We start from the raw sequence: 22,096 nt of genomic DNA, 5'->3' as shown, positions 1-22,096 counted from the left end.
GGAGGGACTGCTGCGCGAGGACTGGGCCGCCTGTGAATGCCTTGGGACGGGGTGGGGCCCACCGCAGCACCCGCTGCTCGTTGAGAAGAGTAAGAACTATACGTGCTTTCACGTCAGTCTCCAAAAGTCTCTATTAACACCTGAAAAAGTAGCTAGATTTGTCGCTAGTCGATTTTTTGAAAATGTGTCGCTAGAGGGGTCTGAAGACTCGCTAAATATAGCGACAAAGTCGCTAAATTGTCAACACTGCGTTCGTGGTAGCTTTGATAAACCGTTGAGCCTGCATGCGCAGTAAAGTATGTGACCTTGCGCTCGAGAACACCAACGTGGACGTCACCACAGACACGCTGGCACATATATTGGCAATGTAATTAAGATACCACCAGAGAGCGCTACAATACTACAACTAAAAAATGCGACAACTTAGATTCCCCTGACATTGAAAATCTAAAAATAAATGTATCTTGATCAAATATGTCGGTCTTCTTTCTAAATCTATACCCTTGATGTAGTTAAAATGATTGCCACTCAAAATCAATGCTGACTGTAAATTGTGCAATGATGACAGGTGACAGCTCGTGTCTTATTCCACGATGACCCAATAATAACTAAAACATGTCATGTGACATGCCATGTAACTGTTATGTGTGTTTGGCTATTGGATGACTAAAATTAAGATTATTCTTTCTCCATTCAGAAAGGACAGGGTTGTCTACTATTGAGAGGTTTTCGGTCTACAGAGATGCAATGGCATGGAAGAATGGGAGTCCTAGGATTGTTGTCAGGTTGAACATTTCCTCAGGCGACAAGGCCTATTTTTTAAACAATTTGATCACTTTGAGGGTCTCTCTCTATCACCCATTCCCCCATTTAAACCATGACCCCGGTTTCCCCATTTGTTCAGTTCACTCTGGGTTATTTAACTTTAGATGGACAAGAAAAGGCTGAGGACACCCTGCCAATTCAATGAGTAAATAATGAAACCCTTTTATATCTCTGCACTGGCCTATAACCATTTAGCAGCAGACCCACAACACTGACCTACAAACGTCTCCCTTGGCTATACACTCTTAGAAAAAAGGGTTCCAAAAGGGTTATTCGGCTGTTCCCATAGGAGAACCCATTTGGTTCCAGGGAGAACCCTTTCTGGTTCCACATATAATCCTTTTGGGTTCCATGTCGAATCCTCTGTGGAAAGGGTCCTACATGGAACCCAAAAGGGCTCTACCTGGAACCAAAAAGGGTTATTCAAAGGGGTTCTTCTATTAGGTTCTAGATAGCACCTTTTTTCTACAAGTATAGTGGGTGGGGGGGTTAAAAGTATTGAAAACAATTGGATGACTGGGCTACAATGGTAAGATACATGAGGCTGGCTGCAACATCATGCAGCCCTTTTCCAATGTAGCATATGAGGAGTCCATGTATGACCTTAAATTCAAGGTCAGTGTTTTTTTCAATGACACCAGGAACACTGCTGCCATCATTCTAAATCTTTCTGCAGTGTCTATAAGTTAACAAAATCTCAGACATCATAGGTCTTCTAACCATACCATATAGGCTACCTCAGTGCTTCTAACACATGAATGTACATTATTATAACCGAATTATTTTTAGATTGATGGGTTTGATTAAAGCATATTTAATGGAAAATAGGCCTATGTGTTATGATAGGAGACTACCACATATGGTGTTCCTCGTGATAAGCTATTTTAACAAATACTACTCGATAATTCCAGTTTTCAACTGATCTGTGTTTTAAAAGGAATTTTCCGGGACAGGGGTTGTCGGCACTTTTCGGTGAAAGTGTTGCACGAGCCCAGGGAGAATGCGCACGCCTCTCGCTTCCTCTCTCGATGTCAGCTGTTGTGGTCAAGTTACCAAGCGGATTCGAGACTCCGGGTCTTCCTATTCTCATCTCGTTGTAGTCATCCACTGACCCCCACTTCCTTCGCCTCGATCCAAAAACTCTGTGTACCAGCTGACGAGTGTGACCTGTAGCGGAATGAGCAGGGTCAGTGTCACAAGACCGAGTTGAATGAGCGCGGCTGCAAACATTTTCCATGCCATCTAAAGCGCTGTGTGATTTACTATGGTGTAGTGTGATCCATAGGACAACATAAATTCCACTGCATTAAAGAAAAGTACGAATATAGGCCTAACTAATTTTGTAAATTGGCGCATAATAAACTACTTTAAGCCTATTAATAATTAGGAACTCAGGTATGACAGGATTGGGAAGAGTGCAGAATTGACATTGTGTAGTCTAAGTAAATGCGGATTGCATAATCAAATAGCCTTCTCAGAAATGAAGTAGACCTACAAATTATCAAACTGCGTAGGCAATCCAAAAAGCAGCCTTTATGGAAGTTTGTAGGCCTAACTATGGGGTAGATCTAGGCATTATATTGATCTAACTATTAACATTTCAAATGTAGGCTACACATTTACATTTCTATTGAAATCCCTGAAACCTGTTAAACAAATTATGGCATATTACTGGTTTGCATTGGAGCCTAGAGGCAGTATATCATTCAATATTAGATCCAAGAATAAGTGGCGCAGTGGTCTAAGGCACTAGAGATCCTGGTTCGAATCCAGGCTGTCTCGAGGCTAGGGAATGGCCGGCAGGGATGTAGCTCAGTTGGTAGAGCATGGCTTTTGTAACGCCAGGGTTGTGGGTTCTATTCCCACGGTGGGCCAGTATGGAAAGAAAGTTAAAAAATAATAATGTATGCACTCACTAACTGTAAATCGCTCTGGATAAGAACGTCTGCTAAATGACGTAAATGTAATAAAGCAGGTACTCTTACTGCGCTTTCTTATGTTGGTAGTGAGCATGATCTAAATAGCATGGGTAATGATCACAACATATGTTTTTGTAATACATGCGTCATATAAAAAAACTAAACCAGTGAGTCAGGCAGACGCTACATTAGGCTACAGTAGGCCTAGGAATTTTTTTCATTGTTGCAACGCTGATTACGCTAATAGAAGGAGGCTGGATTGGATGGCGTGCACGGACGTAACGGATTACGGAGACACAGCAGACGCAAATGGAGAGAGGGAGGAGAATGGATAAGGGATATACTTAACTAGAACCTCAATTGTAGCAGCGAGGATAATATAGAACACACAGTAGGCTACAGTAACATCAATATGCTGGACTAGGCTAGATAAGAGAAGAATAGCCTATGGATTAAATAGCCTACCAAATTGGGTTGACCAATTGTATCACCAGCAATCAGTCTTTCGACGCTGTGTCCATACATTGTTTTTATTTTCAAGCAATAATTTTGGAAACATTTTGCGCTACGACGACTCGTCGCATCTCAGATGCTGCTATTTAAATATAGGCCAACGTAAATGTTATAGGAATTTTTGGGCGTCACGATCTGCATCCACTCTTGTGACAATGTCTTAACCGTGGCTAAACCGGTCGACATACATCATTGTAGCGGTGTTATCTGTGGCTTCCGTAGCTACGGTACTGCCTGGTTTGAGAACTCTTTCCAGCGATGTTCTCACAAATACAAGTAAGTGTTTCATACTGGTCAACATTGTAAATCTGTACACATATAGCTTACTGTATTACTTCTGAATGATTTGCTCGCAAGGTTCCTATATTCCGCAGCTGATTAAACTTTGCGTGACAACGATAATTCTAACCGTGCGTTGCTGTAATAATAAACTAGCGAATGCTTTGGCATGTGTGTTGTGTCGCTGGGACATCGTGACTGATCCAATGAGCAAGATCCACCCCCTCTATAACCTACTGTATATAGCCTACCTTTACCGTCAGTCTTCAGCACAATTTGGTCACCTACAGATTCCCATGAAGGCTACAGCATTTATCAATCCAGCCAGATTGTTATGAAATGGAACCAAACAAATGTATAAAGTAGCTTTACTTAAGTGATCGTGGATATGGCATTTGGTCTGCAATGGACGACTTCTGGTTTCTGGTCTTTGCCTACCGCAAAAAAAGTATTTTCTCCCGGTAAAGGCTAGTCCTGGCCAATAGTCTTTGATGGCATACTGAGTGACAACCATAATTTAAACAGTCTTTCTTTTATATTTTAGTCATTTAGCAGACGCTCTTATCCAGAGCGACTTACAGTTAGTGAGTGCATGAATTTTTTTTCATACTGGCCCCCCGTGGGAAACGAACCCACTGGGATGCAAGCGCCGTGCTCTACTAACTGAGCTACACGGGGCTTTGATGCTTTACGCACTCATTTTATACAGTCCAGTTTCTCAACTGCTGTTGAGTTAGTAGCCTACATTTAATCGGTGTTCAGAATGAAAGTGAAAATGCAAATGTCGTCAGTTCAGCTAAACCTAGGGTATGGCAATGCCTACTTTTACATTTTTGGTCTTGAGCTAGGGTATGGTCATACACAACCAATGATTTATATATACACTTGATGACTGACAGGGGGCACTGTTGAAGCCAACGCACCTCCATCTTGGCACTCCCCCACCGTAGTAAAACCTATTTTGGAAGCTATAGAAATGCATTTATTAATGTCTACATTTGTTTTTGCCACGTTTATTCTACCTAAATGCATACTTTTAAATTATATTGTGTGAGCTAAAGATAAAAATAAGTAAAAAATATAAAAACATTTTCCTTAAAAGTATAATTTTACTGTCCCCACTACAACAACAAAATACTTAAATACTTGTAATTTTGACCTAATGTTTTATTTTTTTATTGTAAAATTCCATTCATTCCTATGGAGGACTGCTTCTTCTGGGGAGTGCCAATATGGCTGACCGGTGGCATAAAAGCCTCTCATTGGCCAATACATAGCATCAGCAATCCAGGGTTTATATACACAACTGACACCCCTGGAATAGTCTCTCAAAGGAATGACCTGTGCAAACTATGGCCCTCCGTTTTTATCTCAATATCAAATAATTTCTGGGTAACTTACTGTGATTGTTTTCAATTAAAATGGTTTTTAAAAAAAGAAACAAAAATAGCTTCTTAGCAAAGAGCAAATTCTCAAACAATAATTTTTCTAGGACTGTCTGGGAATTGTTTTCAGTGGGAAGAGGAAAACAGAAAATTAGCTGTTATTGGCAGAGGTTTGGAACTCTTTCTTATTGGTCTATTAACTAATTTACCGCATGGTGATGTCACCATGGAAGTCCAAAACTCCCTCCCACCAAAACAGGCAGAAATTTCAGGTGGTCTTTTCAAACAGCTCTTACACTAAAATGATATTATCGAAATTGAGCTCAGGTGCATCCTGTTTCAATTGATCATCCTTGAGATGTTTCTATAACTTGATTGGAGTCCAACTGTGGTAAATTCAATTGATTGGACATGACTTGGAAAGGCACACACCTGTCTATATAAGGTCCCACAGTTGACAGTGCATGTCAGAGCAAGAATCAAGCCATGAGGTCGAAGGAATTGTATGTAGAGCTCCGAGACAGGATTGTGAACACAGAACACAGTGGCCTCCATCATTCTTAAATGGAAGAAGTTTGGAACCACCAAGACTCTTCCTAAAGCTGTCCGCCCGGCCAAACTGAGCAATCGGGGGAGAAGGGTCTTGGTCAGAGAGGTGACCAAGAACCCGATGGTCACTTGACAGAGAGTTCTTCTGTGGAGAAGGGAAAACCTTCCAGAAGGACAACCATCTCTGCAGCACTCCACCAATCAGGCCTTTATGGTAGAGTGGCCAGACGGAAGCCACTCCTCAGTAAAAGGCACATGACAGCCTGCTTGGAGTTTGCCAAAAGGCACCTAAAGGACTCTCAGACCATGAGAAACAAGATTCTCTGGTCTGATGAAACCGAGATCGAACTCTTTGACCTGAATGCCAAGCGTCACATCTGGAGGAAACCTAGCACCATCCCTATGGTGAAGCGTGGTGGCAGCATCATGCTGTGGGGATGTTTTTCAGTGGCAGGGACTGGGAGACTAGTCAGGATAGAGGGAAAGATGAACGGAGCAAAGTACAGAGAGATCCTTGATGAAAACCTGCTCCAGAGCGCTCAGGACCTCAGACTGGGGCGAAGGATCACCTTCCAACAGGACAACGACCCTAAGCACACAGCCAAGACAACGCAGGAGTGGCTTCGGGACAAGTCTCTGAGTGTCCTTGAGTGGCCCAGCCAGAGTCCGGACCTGAACCTGATCGAACATCTCTGGAGAGACCTGAAAATAGCTGTGCAGCAACGCTCCCCATTCAACCTGACAGAGCTTGAGAGGATCTACAGAGAAGAATGGGAGAAACTCCCCAAATACAGGTGTGCCAAGCTTGTAGCGTCATACCCAAGAAGACTCAAAGCTGTAATCGCTGCCAAAGGTGCTTCAACAAAGTACTGAGTAAAGGGTCTGAATACTTATGTAAATTTGATATTTCCGTTTTTTTTTTTTTTTATAAATGTGCACAAATTTCTAAAAACCTGTTTTTGCTTTGTTATTATGGGGTATTGTATGTAGATTGATGAGGGGAAAAAACGATTTAATCAATTTTTGAATAAGTCTGTAACGTAACAAAATGTGGAAATAGTCAAGTGGTCTGAATACTTTCCGAATGCACTGTATATCTAAAACTGCCATAATCTCATGGACAGACTATGTAAACATAAATGGTACCATAGATCTGTCATAATAATAATAATAATAATAATATGCCATTTAGCAGACGCTTTTATCCAAAGCGACTTACAGTCATGCGTGCATACATTTTTACGTATGGGTGGTCCCGGGGATCGAACCCACTACCTTGGCGTTACAAGCGCCGTGCTCTACCAGCTGAGCTACAGAGGACCACATGATACAAGCGTATGCGTGAGATTGAGATAACGAGCAGCATTAGTTCCGGTGCTTTTGACAAATCATGATTTCGCAGGTGTTAGCATCTTTCGAATTTTGGAAGGGGAGGGGACATTTGGCCCATAGACTTGTCCGTAACTTGCAAAGAGAGAGGGTGGAGCTCTTCGTTCCGGTTCCGCTCCTCGTTCTATCTCTTCTCTTAACACGTATGGACCCAGAACTTAATCGAGCATCTGATCAATTACGCAAGACTTTAGTTCTGAGTTAACAGAGATTAAAGAAGCCATTATCCAGTTTTGCAATTAACCTTTCACCGGTCTGAGATCAGTGGGCAAGACCCACTTCTGCTGCTCTCAATGTCTCCAGTGGGCCGCATGCAAAACTTTCATGAACTTTAGTTTGTCATACTCTTCAGTCCTCACTTACACAGAACAACAGTTGTGCTGTAATAGTTCTTAATCTGAGAAAAGGAACATTTACATATAGTTAACAAAAAAAACTAATACCAGACCTCTACTAATACAGACTCTACGACAGCATTTTTAACCTCAAATATGAAAATGTTATACATACAGTGGGGAGAACAAGTATTTGATACACTGCCGATTTTGCAGGTTTTCCTATTTACAAAGCATGTAGAGGTCTGTAATAAAAAATAAATTTAAAAAAATACAGAACATCACATTGTATGATTTTTAAGTAATTAATTTGCATTTTATTGCATGAAATAAGTATTTGATACATCAGAAAAGCATAACTTAATATTTGGTACAGAAACCTTTGTTTGCAATTACAGAGATCATACGTTTCCTGTAGATATTGACCAGGTTTGCACACACTGCATCAGGGATTTTGGCCCACTCCTCCATACAGACCTTCTCCAAATCCTTCAGGTTTCGGGGCTGTCGCTGGGCAATACAGACTTTCAGCTCCCTCCAAAGACTTTCTATTGGGTTCAGGTCTGGAGACTGGCTAGGCCACTCCAGGACCTTGAGATGCTTCTTATGGAGCCACTCCTTACTTGCCCTGGCTGAGTGTTTCGGGTCGTTGTCATGCTGGAAGACCCAGCCACGACCCATCTTCAATGCTCTTACTGAGGGAAGGAGGTTGTTGGCCAAGATCTCGCGATACATGGCCCCATTCATCCTCCCCTCAATACGGTGCAGTCGTCCTGTCCCCTTTGCAGAAAACATCCCCAAAGAATGATGTTTCCACCTCCATGCTTCACGGTTGGGATGGTGTTCTTGGGGTTGTACTCATCCTTCTTCTTCCTCCAAACACGGCGAGTGGAGTTTAGACCAAAAAGCTCTATTTTTGTCTCATCAGACCACATGACCTTCTCCCATTCCTCCTCTGTATCATCCAGATGGTCATTGGCAAACTTCAGACGGGCCTGGACATGCGCTGGCTTGAGCAGGGGGACCTTGCGTGCGCTGCAGGATTTTAATCCATGACGGCGTAGTGTGTTACTAATGGTTTTCTTTGAGACTGTGGTCCCAACTATCTTCAGGTCATTGACCAGGTCCTGCCGTGTAGTTCTGGGTTGATCCCTCACCTTCCTCATGATCATTGATGCCCCACGAGGTGAGATCTTGCATGGAGCCCCAGACCGAGGGTGATTGACCGTCATCTTGAACTTCTTCCATTTTCTAATAATTGCGCCAACAGTTGTTGCCTTCTCACCAAGCTACTTGCCTATTGTCCTGTAGCCCATCCCAGCCTTGTGCAGGTCTACAATTTTATCCCTGATGTCCTTACACAGCTCTCTGGTCTTGGCCATTGTGGAGAGGTTGGAGTCTGTTTGATTGAGTGTGTGGACAGGTGTCTTTTATACAGGTAACGAGTTCAAACAGGTGCAGTTAATACAGGTAATGAGTGGAGAACAGGAGGGCTTCTAACAGGTCTGTGAGAGCCGGAATTCTTACTGGTTGGTAGGTGATCAAATACTTATGTCATGCAATAAAATGCAAATTAATTACTTAAAAATCATACAATGTGATTTTCTGGATTTTTCCGTCTCTCACAGTTGAAGTGTACCTATGGTAAAAATTACAGACCTCTACATGCTTTGTAAGTAGGAAAACCTGCAAAATCGGCAGTGTATCAAATACTTGTTCTCCGCACTGTAGACATGTTATACATGTAAATCAGATATTTTATAATTATATATTTTACCCAGTAATATACCCATTTTGCCATCTTATCCCCTAACATTTCTTCCAATATTTGTTTTGCCCCCTTCTCTCAAAACTTTGTGAATTATCACCCAATTTAAGCCTTGTGTGTGTGTGTGTGTGTGTGTGTGTGTGCATGTGTGTGAGAGAGGCAGAATTGCAGTTACTCCATCTGTCCTTCAAGCTTTCCTGTGACTTTGACCTTTGGAATGTGTCAGAGGGTGAGAGTAAGGGGGAGGGGTGGTTGGATGTAGTGTGCAGAAACATGTGCTTGTATGGTAATGAGAAAAGGCTACTGCAATGAGCTAAATTGTGCCTGTGAGAAAGACAAAAACATGGTTTGGACCTCTGTCAGCAATTTATACCAAATAGTGTTGATGAAGAGAACGGGACACAGTGTATGATAGCCAGTCACTCAGTTATACAATACTATTTGGATTAGAGATAAGGAGTAGCTTAGTAGTTTTACAAGCTTTTCACAAATCTCTGTAACTCTCTCTCTCCAACACACACACACACACACACACTTTCTTGGCTATACATTTCCATACCCTTATAAGCTTGAAACACCTAGACAGAGTGCTTCAAATACGATTGAACCCTCTATGACAAGGATGAATACTAGCATCTCCAGGTTTATATTGGATAAAGCAACCATTATGTTTAGTGTACAGTATGTGTGTGTGATGGAGTTAAGATTTGGAAAATATAAAGTCAGAATTGGGAGACCAAGATTTAATGTGTTATGTCCTTGTCCTGTGATACAATCTTCAGGACACGTAAATGATTTTGAACATGCACATAATAAGATATGGCGTGAGGAGAAATCAGTAAATGTTTTGTCTGCCCTCTTAGGTTTCCTAATAATTGGACTGTTCTACCCAGACTATAGCCACAATTCTAAACCAATAGAAAGTGATTGGGGTTACCAGCAGAAGAGACCAATAAGGCTTTCCTGCAGCACAGCACACAGGTAATTGCTTTTTCTATGGCCTTTAATCAAATCTGAACCACCAATAATTATGGATGTAAAATAGCTAGTGATCTATATATTGCTGTTGTGAAGTTGTATGCTGAAACTATTTTGAAGATATGGTCAAACTGATTAATTTTAAGCCTGTGGATAAACTTGATATACGTTTGAGTAGTTGAATCGTTTAACAGAACAGAAGGTAAAATGTTTTTATTTATGATATAGTTGCTTTTTACCCTGCCTTTTGTAATATGCAGCTAACTGTAGTAGCCACTAAGTTACCCCAGTACAGTGTCTGGGGCAGCGACAGTCACCCTTGTCTGTCATTGAAATATTATTAGCTACTTCCTATTATGCACCAGACCTCCCATCTCTCCAATCCTGTCTGAAAAGCAACATTTGAATTCGACACGTTTTAGAAGCGTTATAGCGCGTTACCTATCTACGTTGTGTAGCCTGTCAACACAAACTTCCGTGAAAATTTTGCCGAGGGCAACCAGATACTTGGGGAACTCAAGGTACCTTGAGGGAGTTAGCTAGCTAGTTTTGTAACTAGCTAGCTGACTAGAGGTAAGTTGATGTCACCTGATGAGGAAAGCCAGACTGATGGCATGCTAGCTAGCTACTGCCTAGAGCTTCAACTTGTGATTTAACTAACGTTAGCTACCTAGCTCTTAACTAAATGTACGTTTTCCATTCAGCTAAATAACTGAACAGCCACACAGATCTTAATAGTTAATATTTGCCAAAAGTCTAGTTGTCTGAGGAAGTACAAACGCCACACATGGAACTTCACTTGTTAACGGCTAACTGTGATAACTAGCTGTAACGTTAGCTAACTGTATAGATAAATTCCTCATAAATTCTAACAACATAATAGGGATGTGGCATTCATTTTCTTATTATCCTCACTCTTTCCTTTACCTGCTCAACCTGCCTCTTTCACAATCTCACGAATGGCTTTGCCCGGCTTCAAGTACATTAAAATAGCTAGCAAATGCATAGCTGCTAACACCTTTAGCTTGCTACCAAGCTAACTCTCACATGCACATTTTTTGAATCGTCTCGAGTTTGTGTTCAGCTGTGGGGGGTTGGGGTAGGTTATGGTGACAGACGCACTGTTCAGGCTCATTGACAAATAGGCGTGAAGACCTCCCAGCAGTTGTCAGACATTTACATCTCTGTTTTAGCACTTCAAGTCTAAGACATGTTAATTTGTGAAGTCTGGAAAGTATTTTTATCTGTAGCTAGGGATCATCATTATCAGAAAATGTTAATCATTGAATAGCTTCACAAATGATGGGGAATTAATACATGGGAAATAATAAATAGTAATCTATGCCAAATATGGGAGCTAGAACAGCTGTACAATCTTTACACCTTAGTAGGGGGGAGGAGTAGTAATGTAAAAGTTGACATGTTACATAAAGGCGTAAAGATTACAGGCCAGAGTGTACAGCGTTTGAGAATAATTGGGCCACTGGACCAACATAATTACATTGGCCCACATTTCACCATCTGCTGAGTTGTGAAAAGGAGAAGGAGACTGGGTAGGCCCAGTAGCCTACAGTCTAGAGTTCAGACAGAAGTACCCCGTTTTACACAATCCCTGTCTGTGTGCTGTCATAATCCCAGAATCTCTGTATTTGAAGTTACATTTTGCATTGTATTTTGAAAGTGTTCTCTTTCTTCAATTGTTCAGATGATTAAGTGATTTGTACAATCGCCCATGCAGAAGTGTCAGGATTCAATAGAACACAGAACTGTCTCTGATGCTGTCTGTAGGTTCTGGTGGGTCATAATGGAGTGTGTTGGAGTGTCGTCCATCTCCTTACTGGGAATTCCTTATGTGGGTTTAGTTAAGGGATTGCTGCTCTTCTGCTCTGGATTAATGACCCTAATCTGGAGAGGGCAGAGTAGGTTGGAGCTGGGATTATGGTCTCTCTCACAGCCCTTAGCATTTTTAGCACTCACTTTAGCACAAACATACGGTACTCCCACACGCACGCACAAACACTCTCACTCGCCCTTCACTCCCCATTCGCTGTCTCTATCTCACTCCACCTGTAATTCAAAATATCCCATTATTGTTATGTCAGATTATTCTCTGCTGGTGTGCAGCAGCCATTTTTCTTATAGGCTACTTGTTGTTGTTGTGCAGTATAGTTATTAAACAATAGGCACCCACACTGCAAGCTCCAGTAGGCCTACATTTTTTTGTTTATGTGTTTAATAAGGGAAAAGGACGCGCATAGCAGAGTGTGTGCAGACATCATGTTCAGTCTATGCTGCTCTCCGTTGAAGGCTTGACAGTCGAGCCAAAGGGGTCTTCGTCGTGACTTGTCAGTTGTCAAGCAAGTGATATAATTCAGCGATGAGGCGACAGCTTTGATTATCTTAATGTTGTTTCTTTAGGATTGATGATGGTCCTGGTTGTCTGGAGGGGTCTATTGATACTAAAATGTAATGAAAGGGTGACACATTAGAAGTGGATGTGTGACAGTCTAATACCTCTGTCTCAATTCTTTCCCTCCCTCCCCCTCCCATCTCTCTCCCTCCATCTGCAGTGATCATGTCTTCCAGGGAGCGTCGGTCAGACCTGTACATCAAGGCAGAGCCCAGCAGTCCAGAGGGAGGTGGTGGAGGCCGGGCCAGCCCAGGGGGAGCCTCCTCGGACTCCTCCCAGAGTGGTGGAGGTGGAAATAGAGGAGACGGGGTTGGGCGCTACTCACCCCCTCTGTACACCCCAGCCCTGCGCTGCCACTTCAAGGAGGAGGGTGGTGATGGGGCGGAGGAGGGATCCACAGGTAGCGGAGGAGGGCGGTGCAAGTATGCCCTGAGCACACTACCCAAGAGACTGTGTTTAGTGTGTGGAGACGTAGCGTCTGGCTATCACTACGGTGTAGCCTCATGTGAAGCCTGCAAGGCCTTCTTCAAAAGAACCATCCAGGGTACGGATGTTTGTGGGGGTGAAGTTGAGTGTCTTGTGCATTTCTGCATCCCAGTATAATGAATGAAATGGGGTAGACCTTGATTGCTTTGACAAAAGTTTCATATCGCTGTTTGTTCCTTCTCTGTCCTTCTTTCCACCTCTTTGCCTTACCTAAGGTAACATTGAATATAGCTGTCCGGCGTCAAACGAATGTGAGATTACCAAGAGGCGCAGAAAGGCTTGCCAGGCGTGCCGCTTCACCAAGTGCCTCAAAGTGGGCATGCTGAAAGAGGGTGAGTGTATAATCCAGAGCCCTTAACTAGTGGGCTCGTTTGGTCTGGAGGCACTGTTTGATGCCGTGTGACAAGTCGTTATTAAGATCTGCCTCTTTATCTCCATACTTCTCCAAACAAAGGGAGCTTGTTTGTCTCTCGTTCTCTCTCCCCTACTCCCTTTATCACGCTCTCTTCATTGTCGAGGTGTTGTGTGTCACAGGAGTCCGTCTGGACCGGGTCAGAGGAGGGAGGCAGAAGTATAAAAGGCGTCCAGAGGTGGAGAGTGCGACCTATCAGAGTGCCCCTTTACCGCTTAGGAAGGAAGGGGAGAAAGGTAAGGAAGGGACTGAGAAGACCTTGTCAGGTTTTGTCTTGAAAGAACACTTAACTGTGCAGGCAGGTTTCCCAAAGAGCCCTCATTTCTCAACAGAAGCATTAAGAAACTTCAGGGAACTATTTCCACAAGGACCAGTTATATTAACATAATATCTTTGTTCTTTGTTTCATGGTAAATGTAACAGCTGTTGTGCCATAACGCTTGCTTTCTGTTTGTGTGTGTGACCCAGGCTCCTCCAACATCATTGTGTCCCACCTCCTGGTGGCAGAGCCAGAGAAACTGTTTGCCATGCCTGACCCCCTGCAGCCTGATACGGCTCAGCGCACACTCACCACCCTCTGTGACCTCGCCGACCGCGAACTGGTCGTCATCATCGGCTGGGCCAAACACATCCCCGGTAAGGGGGGCAGTGAAGAGGGGTGGGTGGGGGAGGGAGATTGGCATGGGAAGAGAATAGAGAAAGTAGGAATGTAGGATGGTTCTACGGTGAAATAAGTTAGTTGGAACTAGCCCTCAGCTCTTATCAGTAGCTCTGCTGTGGTTCACTATGTCTTATTCAGGGACTAGAATGCTGTCTCTTTGTATCAGCTGTTTGCCTAGTGATTGATCAGTCAGTCTGCTCTAACCCTAACCCTCCCTCCCCTTCATGTGTCCACCCTTGCAGGCTTCCTGTCGCTGTCCCTGGCAGACCAGATGTCGGTGCTGCAGTCGGTGTGGTTGGAGGTGCTGGTGCTGGGTGTGGCCTTCCGCTCCCTGGGCTGTGAGGATGAGGTAGTGTTCGCTGAGGACTTTGTCCTTGACGAGGAGATGTCCCGCGTGGCTGGACTGACAGAGCTCAACGCAGCCATCAGCCAGCTGGCCCGACGCTTCCGCTCCTTGCAGCTCGACCGGGAGGAGTTTGTCATGCTCAAAGCCATCGCACTCACCAACTCAGGTAAACTAGCTATACAAAAGTATACCCATAGAATATCCATACAATCAGCATTATGTGGAGTGACATAACATGAAAATGTGATGGAAGCAGTAGGTGAGACTGAAATATCAAACCCTTCATATGTACAATTAGTTACTAATATGACAACATTCTTTATTTGAAGCACTACTCTACTTCAGTTCCATTTAGCAGATTGGTCCAAACAGTTTATTCCAAAGAAAATACAACAAAAATCAGCATAGACAGATTAGTAAAGATTTGTCTCAGTCCCATTCTCTGAGGACATTGTTGATGTGCATAACTCCAGCCCTGAGGGACTGACAGACGATTACTGTAAACAGCAGATTCACCCCCACGGTCTGCTTAGCCCACAAAGGCACTATTTGTTATGTTATAGACCAGTGCATCTTATTCCTTAATCACATACGTTTGTTGCCAAACACAATCTTACAAAACCCTTTGTCCAAAAGACAAAAGGAAGCTTTTAGAATATACACTCTGACCATGCTCCCCCTCTCCCCTGCCAGACTCTGTGTATATAGAGGACATGGAGGCGGTGCAGAAGCTGAGGGACCTCCTCCACCAGACCCTGTTGGAGATGGAGTGCCAGCGACGCCCCGAGGACCCCCAGCGGGCGGGGCGCCTCCTCCTCACCCTCCCCCTCCTCCGCCAGACGGCTGGTCGCGCCCTCACCACCTTCTATAGCATCAAGACCCGAGGCGGCGTGCCCATGCACAAACTCTTCCTAGAGATGCTGGAAGCCATGATGGACTCGCCCTAGAGAGAAGGGAGGATGAGGAGAAGCCAAGGAGAGAGGATGCAAGGGCACGATGAGAGACAGGGAATCTGCAAAGAGTGAATGGCTGGCTGGTGTGAATGGAGAGGTTTCTATTAGATTTTGATAAGGATGAATGTGGAGATTATTACAGGATTTTAAAAAATCATAGCCTCTTCAGAGATTCAAAAGTGTGTTTTAAAAACAGAGAAAACCCATATACATTTAGTAGATGCCCTCTGTGGAGGTTGATGGTGGAATATAACTCCTTAATACATGACTGCCAAACTTAGTTGAAAGACTCCAAGACTCGGTCAGTTCAAATATGGGAATAAACTCAATAAAAGACATCTAATCAATCTGAATGCCAGAATCATATTAGATGCCCACTATCCCTAATCTTCAGATGATAAACTACTGAAGGACTGCAGTGAGATTTCTAAGACCAGACTGTAACCTTGTGGCTTAAACTTTATTGCGAACAATGCAATATATCCCTCCACAAAAGCCATATGAAAATACCAGACAAAGAAATAGCCATTGACAAAGACTGCAGTATAGGGTCAGACCGACATGCACCCATAAGAGTAGTTGTAGGTTTGTCTACATACACAGACACAGTCTTACAACGCATTCATATGAATTACTTGCAATATGTTTTAAAGCAATACAATACTTTACATACAATTAATTAATTGCAAGACAAATAATAGTTGTGACTCGTATGGCAATGACTGGCTATAGGTATAGGCCTGGGTGGTCAGGTTGGTGTGGAAAAACAGCTTTATAAAAGGCTGTGCAATTTATTATTAGTCCAAGAAAAGGGAATATTATGATTGTAAACAAAATGTTGACGTGTCTCTGTACTTGGAAGTTGCTCGATTTTTATTTATACTGTAAGTAGACTCAATAGGTACACAAAAAACTGAATTCTGCTCAATTAGTTGTGTGAGTGTGTGCGAGACAGAAGGGAAGTATTTCCTGCAGTGTTGGCACCGCACTGAAGCAATGAAGGTGCAGCAAAATCGGGGGGGGAAAGCGACAGTTCTACTTTTTTGGATAATTGATTCTCTAGATCTCTTCGCTAGTCCTCTCCAACCCCTATGATTCAGATGGAATGTGCTGCTTAAAACGGTTAATTTGATTAACTGAATATGCCATTATATATATTAGTGATCAAATCGACTTGGGACTAAAATGTGAAATGTAAACTGTTATATTTTACATGTTGTGCCAGCGGAACAGTTTGCTGCTGCTCTTGTAGCCGCTGAAAGACTGAAGAAAGGACCTCTGTTGTTTTGACCTGGGGGTCCTCATACGGTGTACAATCTTTGAACTGCAAGCATATTGGTGCCCAAATGGGGCATTGAGCAACATGAAATGCAACACATTCAGCCTCATATGGGAAGCTACAGCCCAGTCTGACAGAGACCATCCTTTTAATCATTTTCATACCCACTGAGCACACACTGGTTGAATCAATGTTGTTTCCACGTCATTTCAATGAAACTACATTGAACCAACGTGGAATAGACGTTGAATTGACGTCTGTGCCCAGTGGGTAGTTTCCATTTGTTGTTTACTTATTTCTCTGTTTTATGGGCTTGATTGGTGATATACATTTGTCTAATGATATATGCAATCATGTCAAATTCAGAGAGCCCTTACAGTGTCTGGAAATTACTTTTTTTTGCTAACAAATGGCAAAATGTAAAGGGTCAGGTCAGTTTGTCATTTGGCCACTTGCTGATGAAGAAATTAACACTAAAACAGTCAGGGCAGCAAAATGCTCATTCAGTCTACATGTTGGGTGCTGTATTACTAGAAATAACTGAAAAACTTTATGCTTGTGTGTTTTCACTGTTAAAGAAAACTTTAGAACATGCCAATGAGAGCTGAAGCCTGTAAATGTGGGAGATGTTCCCTGACATGAATGATGGAATAGATTAGACTCATTGCCATTGTTAATTGAAATTAATGCTTGAGTATCTGGATTTTCCACATTACTTTTTTCTTTCTTGGATTTTAAGGCTATCTTGAGTTTAGATCGTTACACTTGGCCTCAGGTTTGGTACTGAAATAAAGCAATCCATTGAGAATGTTGTAATCATGTTTTTCAAATGGATTGTAGTATGGATTTTTTTCTTCTGATAATGAAGAAAACTGTGTTATATAGGAATTGTTACACCATTAATGAATTAACACACTCTCCTCTAGGACCCCTCCTGTCAGAGATGTTGCAGTCTGTAAACTCTCCCAAACAAATGTTCTAGTTTATATAATGTACCCATTCAGTTCTGTTCTTCACGGCTGTGGATGTTTGCGTTTGATTTGTGACTATTATTTTAATTCAGTGATTTTTTTTAAATTGAACAGTAGCACTAGGTGACAATTGGTTCAACTCTGTCCTATATCTTGCAGTCTGATTTGTGCTTTGTTCTATCATTATTTTTTTATTTTGTTTCTCAAAGACGACTTGGAATTTTTGAAAATGTGTACACAAACATGGATGCCTGGGTCCAGTTTAAGAAAGTTGTAATAAAAAAAAAAGATGTTTGTGTCAATAACTAATATAATAATACAAAGGTAGTGTTTTCATAATGATAGGCATTATATAATGCCACTTTGTCGGTCATATATAGGTACGGTTCGCGGTGGGGGGGCATTTAGAGTATCACCATTTAGAGGATATAAAATCATTGGTAGTTGTTAGTGTGTTTGTACATTTGATGTAAAATGAGCAATACAAGAAATTACCAAAACTCTGTTTCACATTTCCTTGTATAGTCACAATGTAAATTAAACAGTAATAATAATGACAATTAATAGTAGTATTAAAGCTTATAACATGGAAAAGTTCAAATCAATATTTGTATTTTAAAAAAATACTGTATTTAAAAGATTAAATTATATTTTTTACTCAATTTGCTGATGTTTGTTGATACTCGTTTTATTTTTCGTGTGGGTTTAAGTCTAATGGCTGTGAATGTCTGTGTGTGTGTGTGTGTGTGTACTGTTTTTCAGTAAGCTACAATGGTTATATTGATGTGACTGTCTAAACAAAATGTTCATAATTAAATCACTGTGAAGAAAATACAAATTCTGCACTGCAGTAAACAAGGGGTAGATTAAAATATTGTAGGTGCTTTGTGTTTTGTAATAAATTAACACACACCATCACATATCATTGGTCTCGTACGTCTTCTGTCATGATTTGTTTGTTAGAATGTTTGTCTGTCTGCTGCTGTCCTGTTTCCCAGTCATGTTAAACACTGTTTCCTGTCCTGCTCACCAAAGCTCATGAGTCAGATATAAACACAGAGATCCTCTTAAATCAGTTATAATATGCAATTCTATGGATTGTGCCTTCAGAAAGTATTTATACACCCTTGACTTATTCTACTTTTGGTTATGGTACAGCCTGAATTCAAAATTGATTACATTTTCTCTCTCACCCATCTACACACAATACCCCATAAGTAAAAACATGTTTTTAGAAATGTTTGCGCATTTGAAAATGAAATACAGAAATATCTAAGTATTCACACCCCTGAGTCAATACTTTGTAGAAGCACCTTTGGCAGTGATTAAAGCTGTGAGTCTTTCTGGGTAAGTCTCTCAGAGCTTTCCACATCTGGATTGTGTTATGTTTGGGGCAAATCCAATACAACACATCACTGAGTACCACTCTCCATATTTGAAGTCAACTTTCAGCAGGACAATAACCTAAAACACAACGCCAAATCTACACTGGAGTTGCTTAGTAAGGAAACAGTGAACATTCCTGAGTGGCCGAGTTACAGTTTTGACTTAAATCTATTTGAAAATCTATGGCAAGACCTGAAAATGGTTGTCTGGCAATGATCAACAACCAATTTGACAGAGTTTGAAGAATTTTGAAAATAATAATGGGCAATTGTTGCACATTATAGGTGAGAAAGCTCTTAGATACTTACCCAGAACGACTCACAGCTGTAATCGCTGCCAAAGGCGCTTCTACAAAGTATTGACTCAGTCTGAATACTTATTTAATGAGATATTTCTGTATTTCATTTCCAATACATTTGAAAAAAAATCTAAAAACATGTTTTGACTTTGTCATTATGGGGCATTGTGTGTAGATGGGAGAGAAAAAAATATACAGTTGAAGTCGGAAGTTTACATACACCTTAGCCAAATTCATTTAAACTCAGTTTTTCACAATTCCTGACATTTAATCCAAGTAAAAATTCCCTGTTTTAGGTCAGTTAGGATCACCACTTTACTTTAAAAATGTGAAATGTCTGAATAATAGTAGAGAGAATGATTTATTTCAGCTTTTATTTATTTAATCACATTCCCAGTGGGTCAGAAGTTTACATACACTCAATTAATATTTGGTAGCATTGCCTTTAAATTGTTTCACTTGGGTCAAATGTTTCGGGTAGCCTTCCACAAGCTTCCCACAATAAGTTGGGTGAATTTTGGCCCATTCCTCCTGACAGAGCTGGTGTAACGGAGTCAGGTTTGTAGGTCTCCTTGCTTTGTTGTCCTTAAGACATTTTGCCACAACTTTGGAAGCATGCTTGGGGTCATAGTCCATTTGGAAGACCCATTTGCGACCAAGCTTTAACTTCCTGACTGATGTCTTGATGCTTCAATATATCCACATAATTTTCCTTCTTCATGATGCCATCTATTTTGTGAAGTGCACCAGTCCCTCCTGCAGAAAAGCACCCCCACAGCATGATGCTGCCACCCCCGTGCTTCACGGTTGGGATGGTGTTCTTCGGCTTGCAAGCACCCCCTTATTCCTCCAAACATAACAATGGTCATTATGGCCAAACAGTTCTATTTTTGTTTCATCAGACCAGAGGACATTTCTCCAAAAAGTACGATCTTTGTCCCCATGTGCAGTTGCAAACCGTAGTCTGGCTTTTTTATGGCGGTTTTGGAGCAGTGGCTTCTTCCTTGCAGAGTGGCCTTTCAGGTTATGTTGATATAGGACTCGTTTTACTGTGGATATAGATACTTTTGTACCTGTTTCCTCCAGCATCTTCACAAGGTCCTTTGCTGTTGTTCTGGGATTGATTTGCACTTTTTTCGCACCAAAGTATGTTCATCTCTAGGAGACAGAACGCTTCTCCTTCCTGAGCGGTATGATGGCTGCGTGGTCCCATGGTGTTTATACTTGCGTACTATTGTTTGTACAGATGAACGTGGTACCTTCAGGCATTTGGAAATTGCTCCCAAGGACGAACCAGACTTGTGGAGGTCTACAATTTTTTTTCTGAGGTCTTGGCTGATTTCTTTTGATTTTCCCATGATGTCAAGCAAAGAGGCACTGAGTTTGAAAGTAGGCCTTGAAATGCATCCACAGGTACACCTCCAATTGACTCAAATGATGTCAATTAGCCTATCAGAAGCTTCTAAAGCCATGACATCATTTTCTGGAATTTTCCAAGCTGTTTAAAGGCACAGACAACTTAGTGTATGTAAACGTCTAACCTACTGGAATTGTGATACAGTGAATTATAAGTGAAATAATCTGTCTGTAAACAATTGTTGGAAAAATTACTTGTGTCATGCACAAAGTAGATGTTCTAACCGACTTGCCAAAACTATAGTTTGTTAACAAGAAACTTGTGGAGTGGTTCTAAAACAAGTTTTAATGACTCCAACCTAAGTGTATGTAAACTTCCGACTTCAACTGTATGTAATCCATTTTGAATTTAGGCTGTAACACAACATAATGTGGAATAAGTCAAGGGGTGCACCTGAGCTCAATTTCGAGTCTCATAGCAAAGGGTCTGAATACTTATGTAAACAAGGTATTTCTGTTTTTTTATTTTAAATACATTTCCCAAAATTTCCAAAAACCTGTTTTCGCTTTGTCATTATGGGGTATTGTGTGTAGATTGATGAGGGAAAAAATAATGTAATACATTTTAGAATAAGGCTGTAACACAACAAAATGTGGAATAAGTCCCTTGTATGAATACTTTCTGAAGGCAATGTCTTCTGCATTAGGAAAGTCTTCAGACCCCTTCACTTTTTCCACATTTTGTTACTCTGGACCTTGGGCTATACCTCAGCCCATCACCATCTACACTACAGCATGAGGAACATTATCTGTCAGTGTGTGTGAACCTAGGTCATTTGTGCAAGAGTGTATTAGCACCCTCAGCTAAAAACCAAGGCATATTTTGATTAAATTGAAATACCACATTATTGGGACAAACTACCGAAATATGTGCGCTGTGCTCAGGTTAAGTCTCTCTGGTTTGATTGGTTCGATCAGAGAAGATCCTGCTGAGACTGTCCTCTCATTGGAACGCTGGAAGAAGTGCAACAGCTATTGCTTCCCCTTTGCAGTGCTTTGATGACATATAGTTCCGCATTTTAAAAAGGTATAATTTGAAGGTATAATTTGTAATTATCCTAAATATAATTTATCAATGTGTTACGTGATTCATATGTAATGTAAGGTTTAGTGTAGTATTTATATGTGTTTAATTTTTGTTTAATTTTCATGAAATAAAAATCCTTCAATGTGTAGAAAAGTTCAAATATAGGGTCTGGAAAGGTAGTGTCAGGTGCCTGCCAGGTGGAGAGGCGGAAGCTTTTAGTAAATCCCTTGCAACCAGACGCTCGGCTCAAGTGTGAGGTAACATCGAAGATTTTTATAACTAAACCAAGATAGACCACAGCCTGTCGTTTCCAACGGGAACAAATGAGTCATAGTGGGCAGGACAATCAATGAGGTGGGCAGAGCCAAGCAAGAACTAGCGAGATCATATTGGCCCGTTCTAGTGACAAAATCCATCTCCTTCCATCTTCTCCCACCGCCGGCGATATTTGGTAGTGAGTGGAAACGCCAAGCGGCTGCTTCACATTTATACATCCGGTGAAATATCTGTC

The 22,096-nt window shown here is 41.6% G+C and overlaps 1 protein-coding gene across 4 annotated transcripts; it reads left to right on the top strand.

Moving 5' to 3' along the window:
• Positions 1-18,383, top strand: LOC121579493 (steroid hormone receptor ERR1). Of its 4 annotated transcripts, none has more exons than XM_041894104.2 (8): positions 1-89; positions 9,826-9,943; positions 12,511-12,894; positions 13,052-13,168; positions 13,371-13,484; positions 13,717-13,884; positions 14,152-14,421; positions 14,949-18,383. In XM_041894104.2, the coding sequence occupies exons 3-8, from the start codon at positions 12,516-12,518 to the stop codon at positions 15,200-15,202; spliced, it is 1,302 nt and encodes a 433-aa protein (XP_041750038.2). In that variant the 5' UTR covers positions 1-89; positions 9,826-9,943; positions 12,511-12,515; the 3' UTR covers positions 15,203-18,383. The 4 variants fall into 4 exon arrangements, with proteins under 4 accessions (XP_041750038.2, XP_041750036.2, XP_041750034.2 ...); XM_041894102.2 differs by lacking the exon at positions 1-89 and adding an exon at positions 3,040-3,533; XM_041894100.2 differs by lacking the exons at positions 1-89; positions 9,826-9,943 and adding an exon at positions 3,040-3,533.
• Positions 18,384-22,096: the final 3,713 nt, after the last annotated feature.

The sequence above is a fragment of the Coregonus clupeaformis genome, chromosome 13 (genome assembly GCF_020615455.1).
Source record: "Coregonus clupeaformis isolate EN_2021a chromosome 13, ASM2061545v1, whole genome shotgun sequence".
Lineage (NCBI taxonomy): Eukaryota > Metazoa > Chordata > Actinopteri > Salmoniformes > Salmonidae > Coregonus > Coregonus clupeaformis.
This window is presented reverse-complemented; position numbering and strand designations above follow the sequence as displayed.

Coding starts and splice junctions, on each gene's coding strand:
- LOC121579493 (XM_041894100.2), top strand. Junction 12,895..13,051: donor CTTCAAAAGAACCATCCAGG/GTACGGATGTTT, acceptor GCCTTACCTAAG/GTAACATTGAATATAGCTGT. Junction 13,885..14,151: donor CTGGGCCAAACACATCCCCG/GTAAGGGGGGCA, acceptor CCACCCTTGCAG/GCTTCCTGTCGCTGTCCCTG.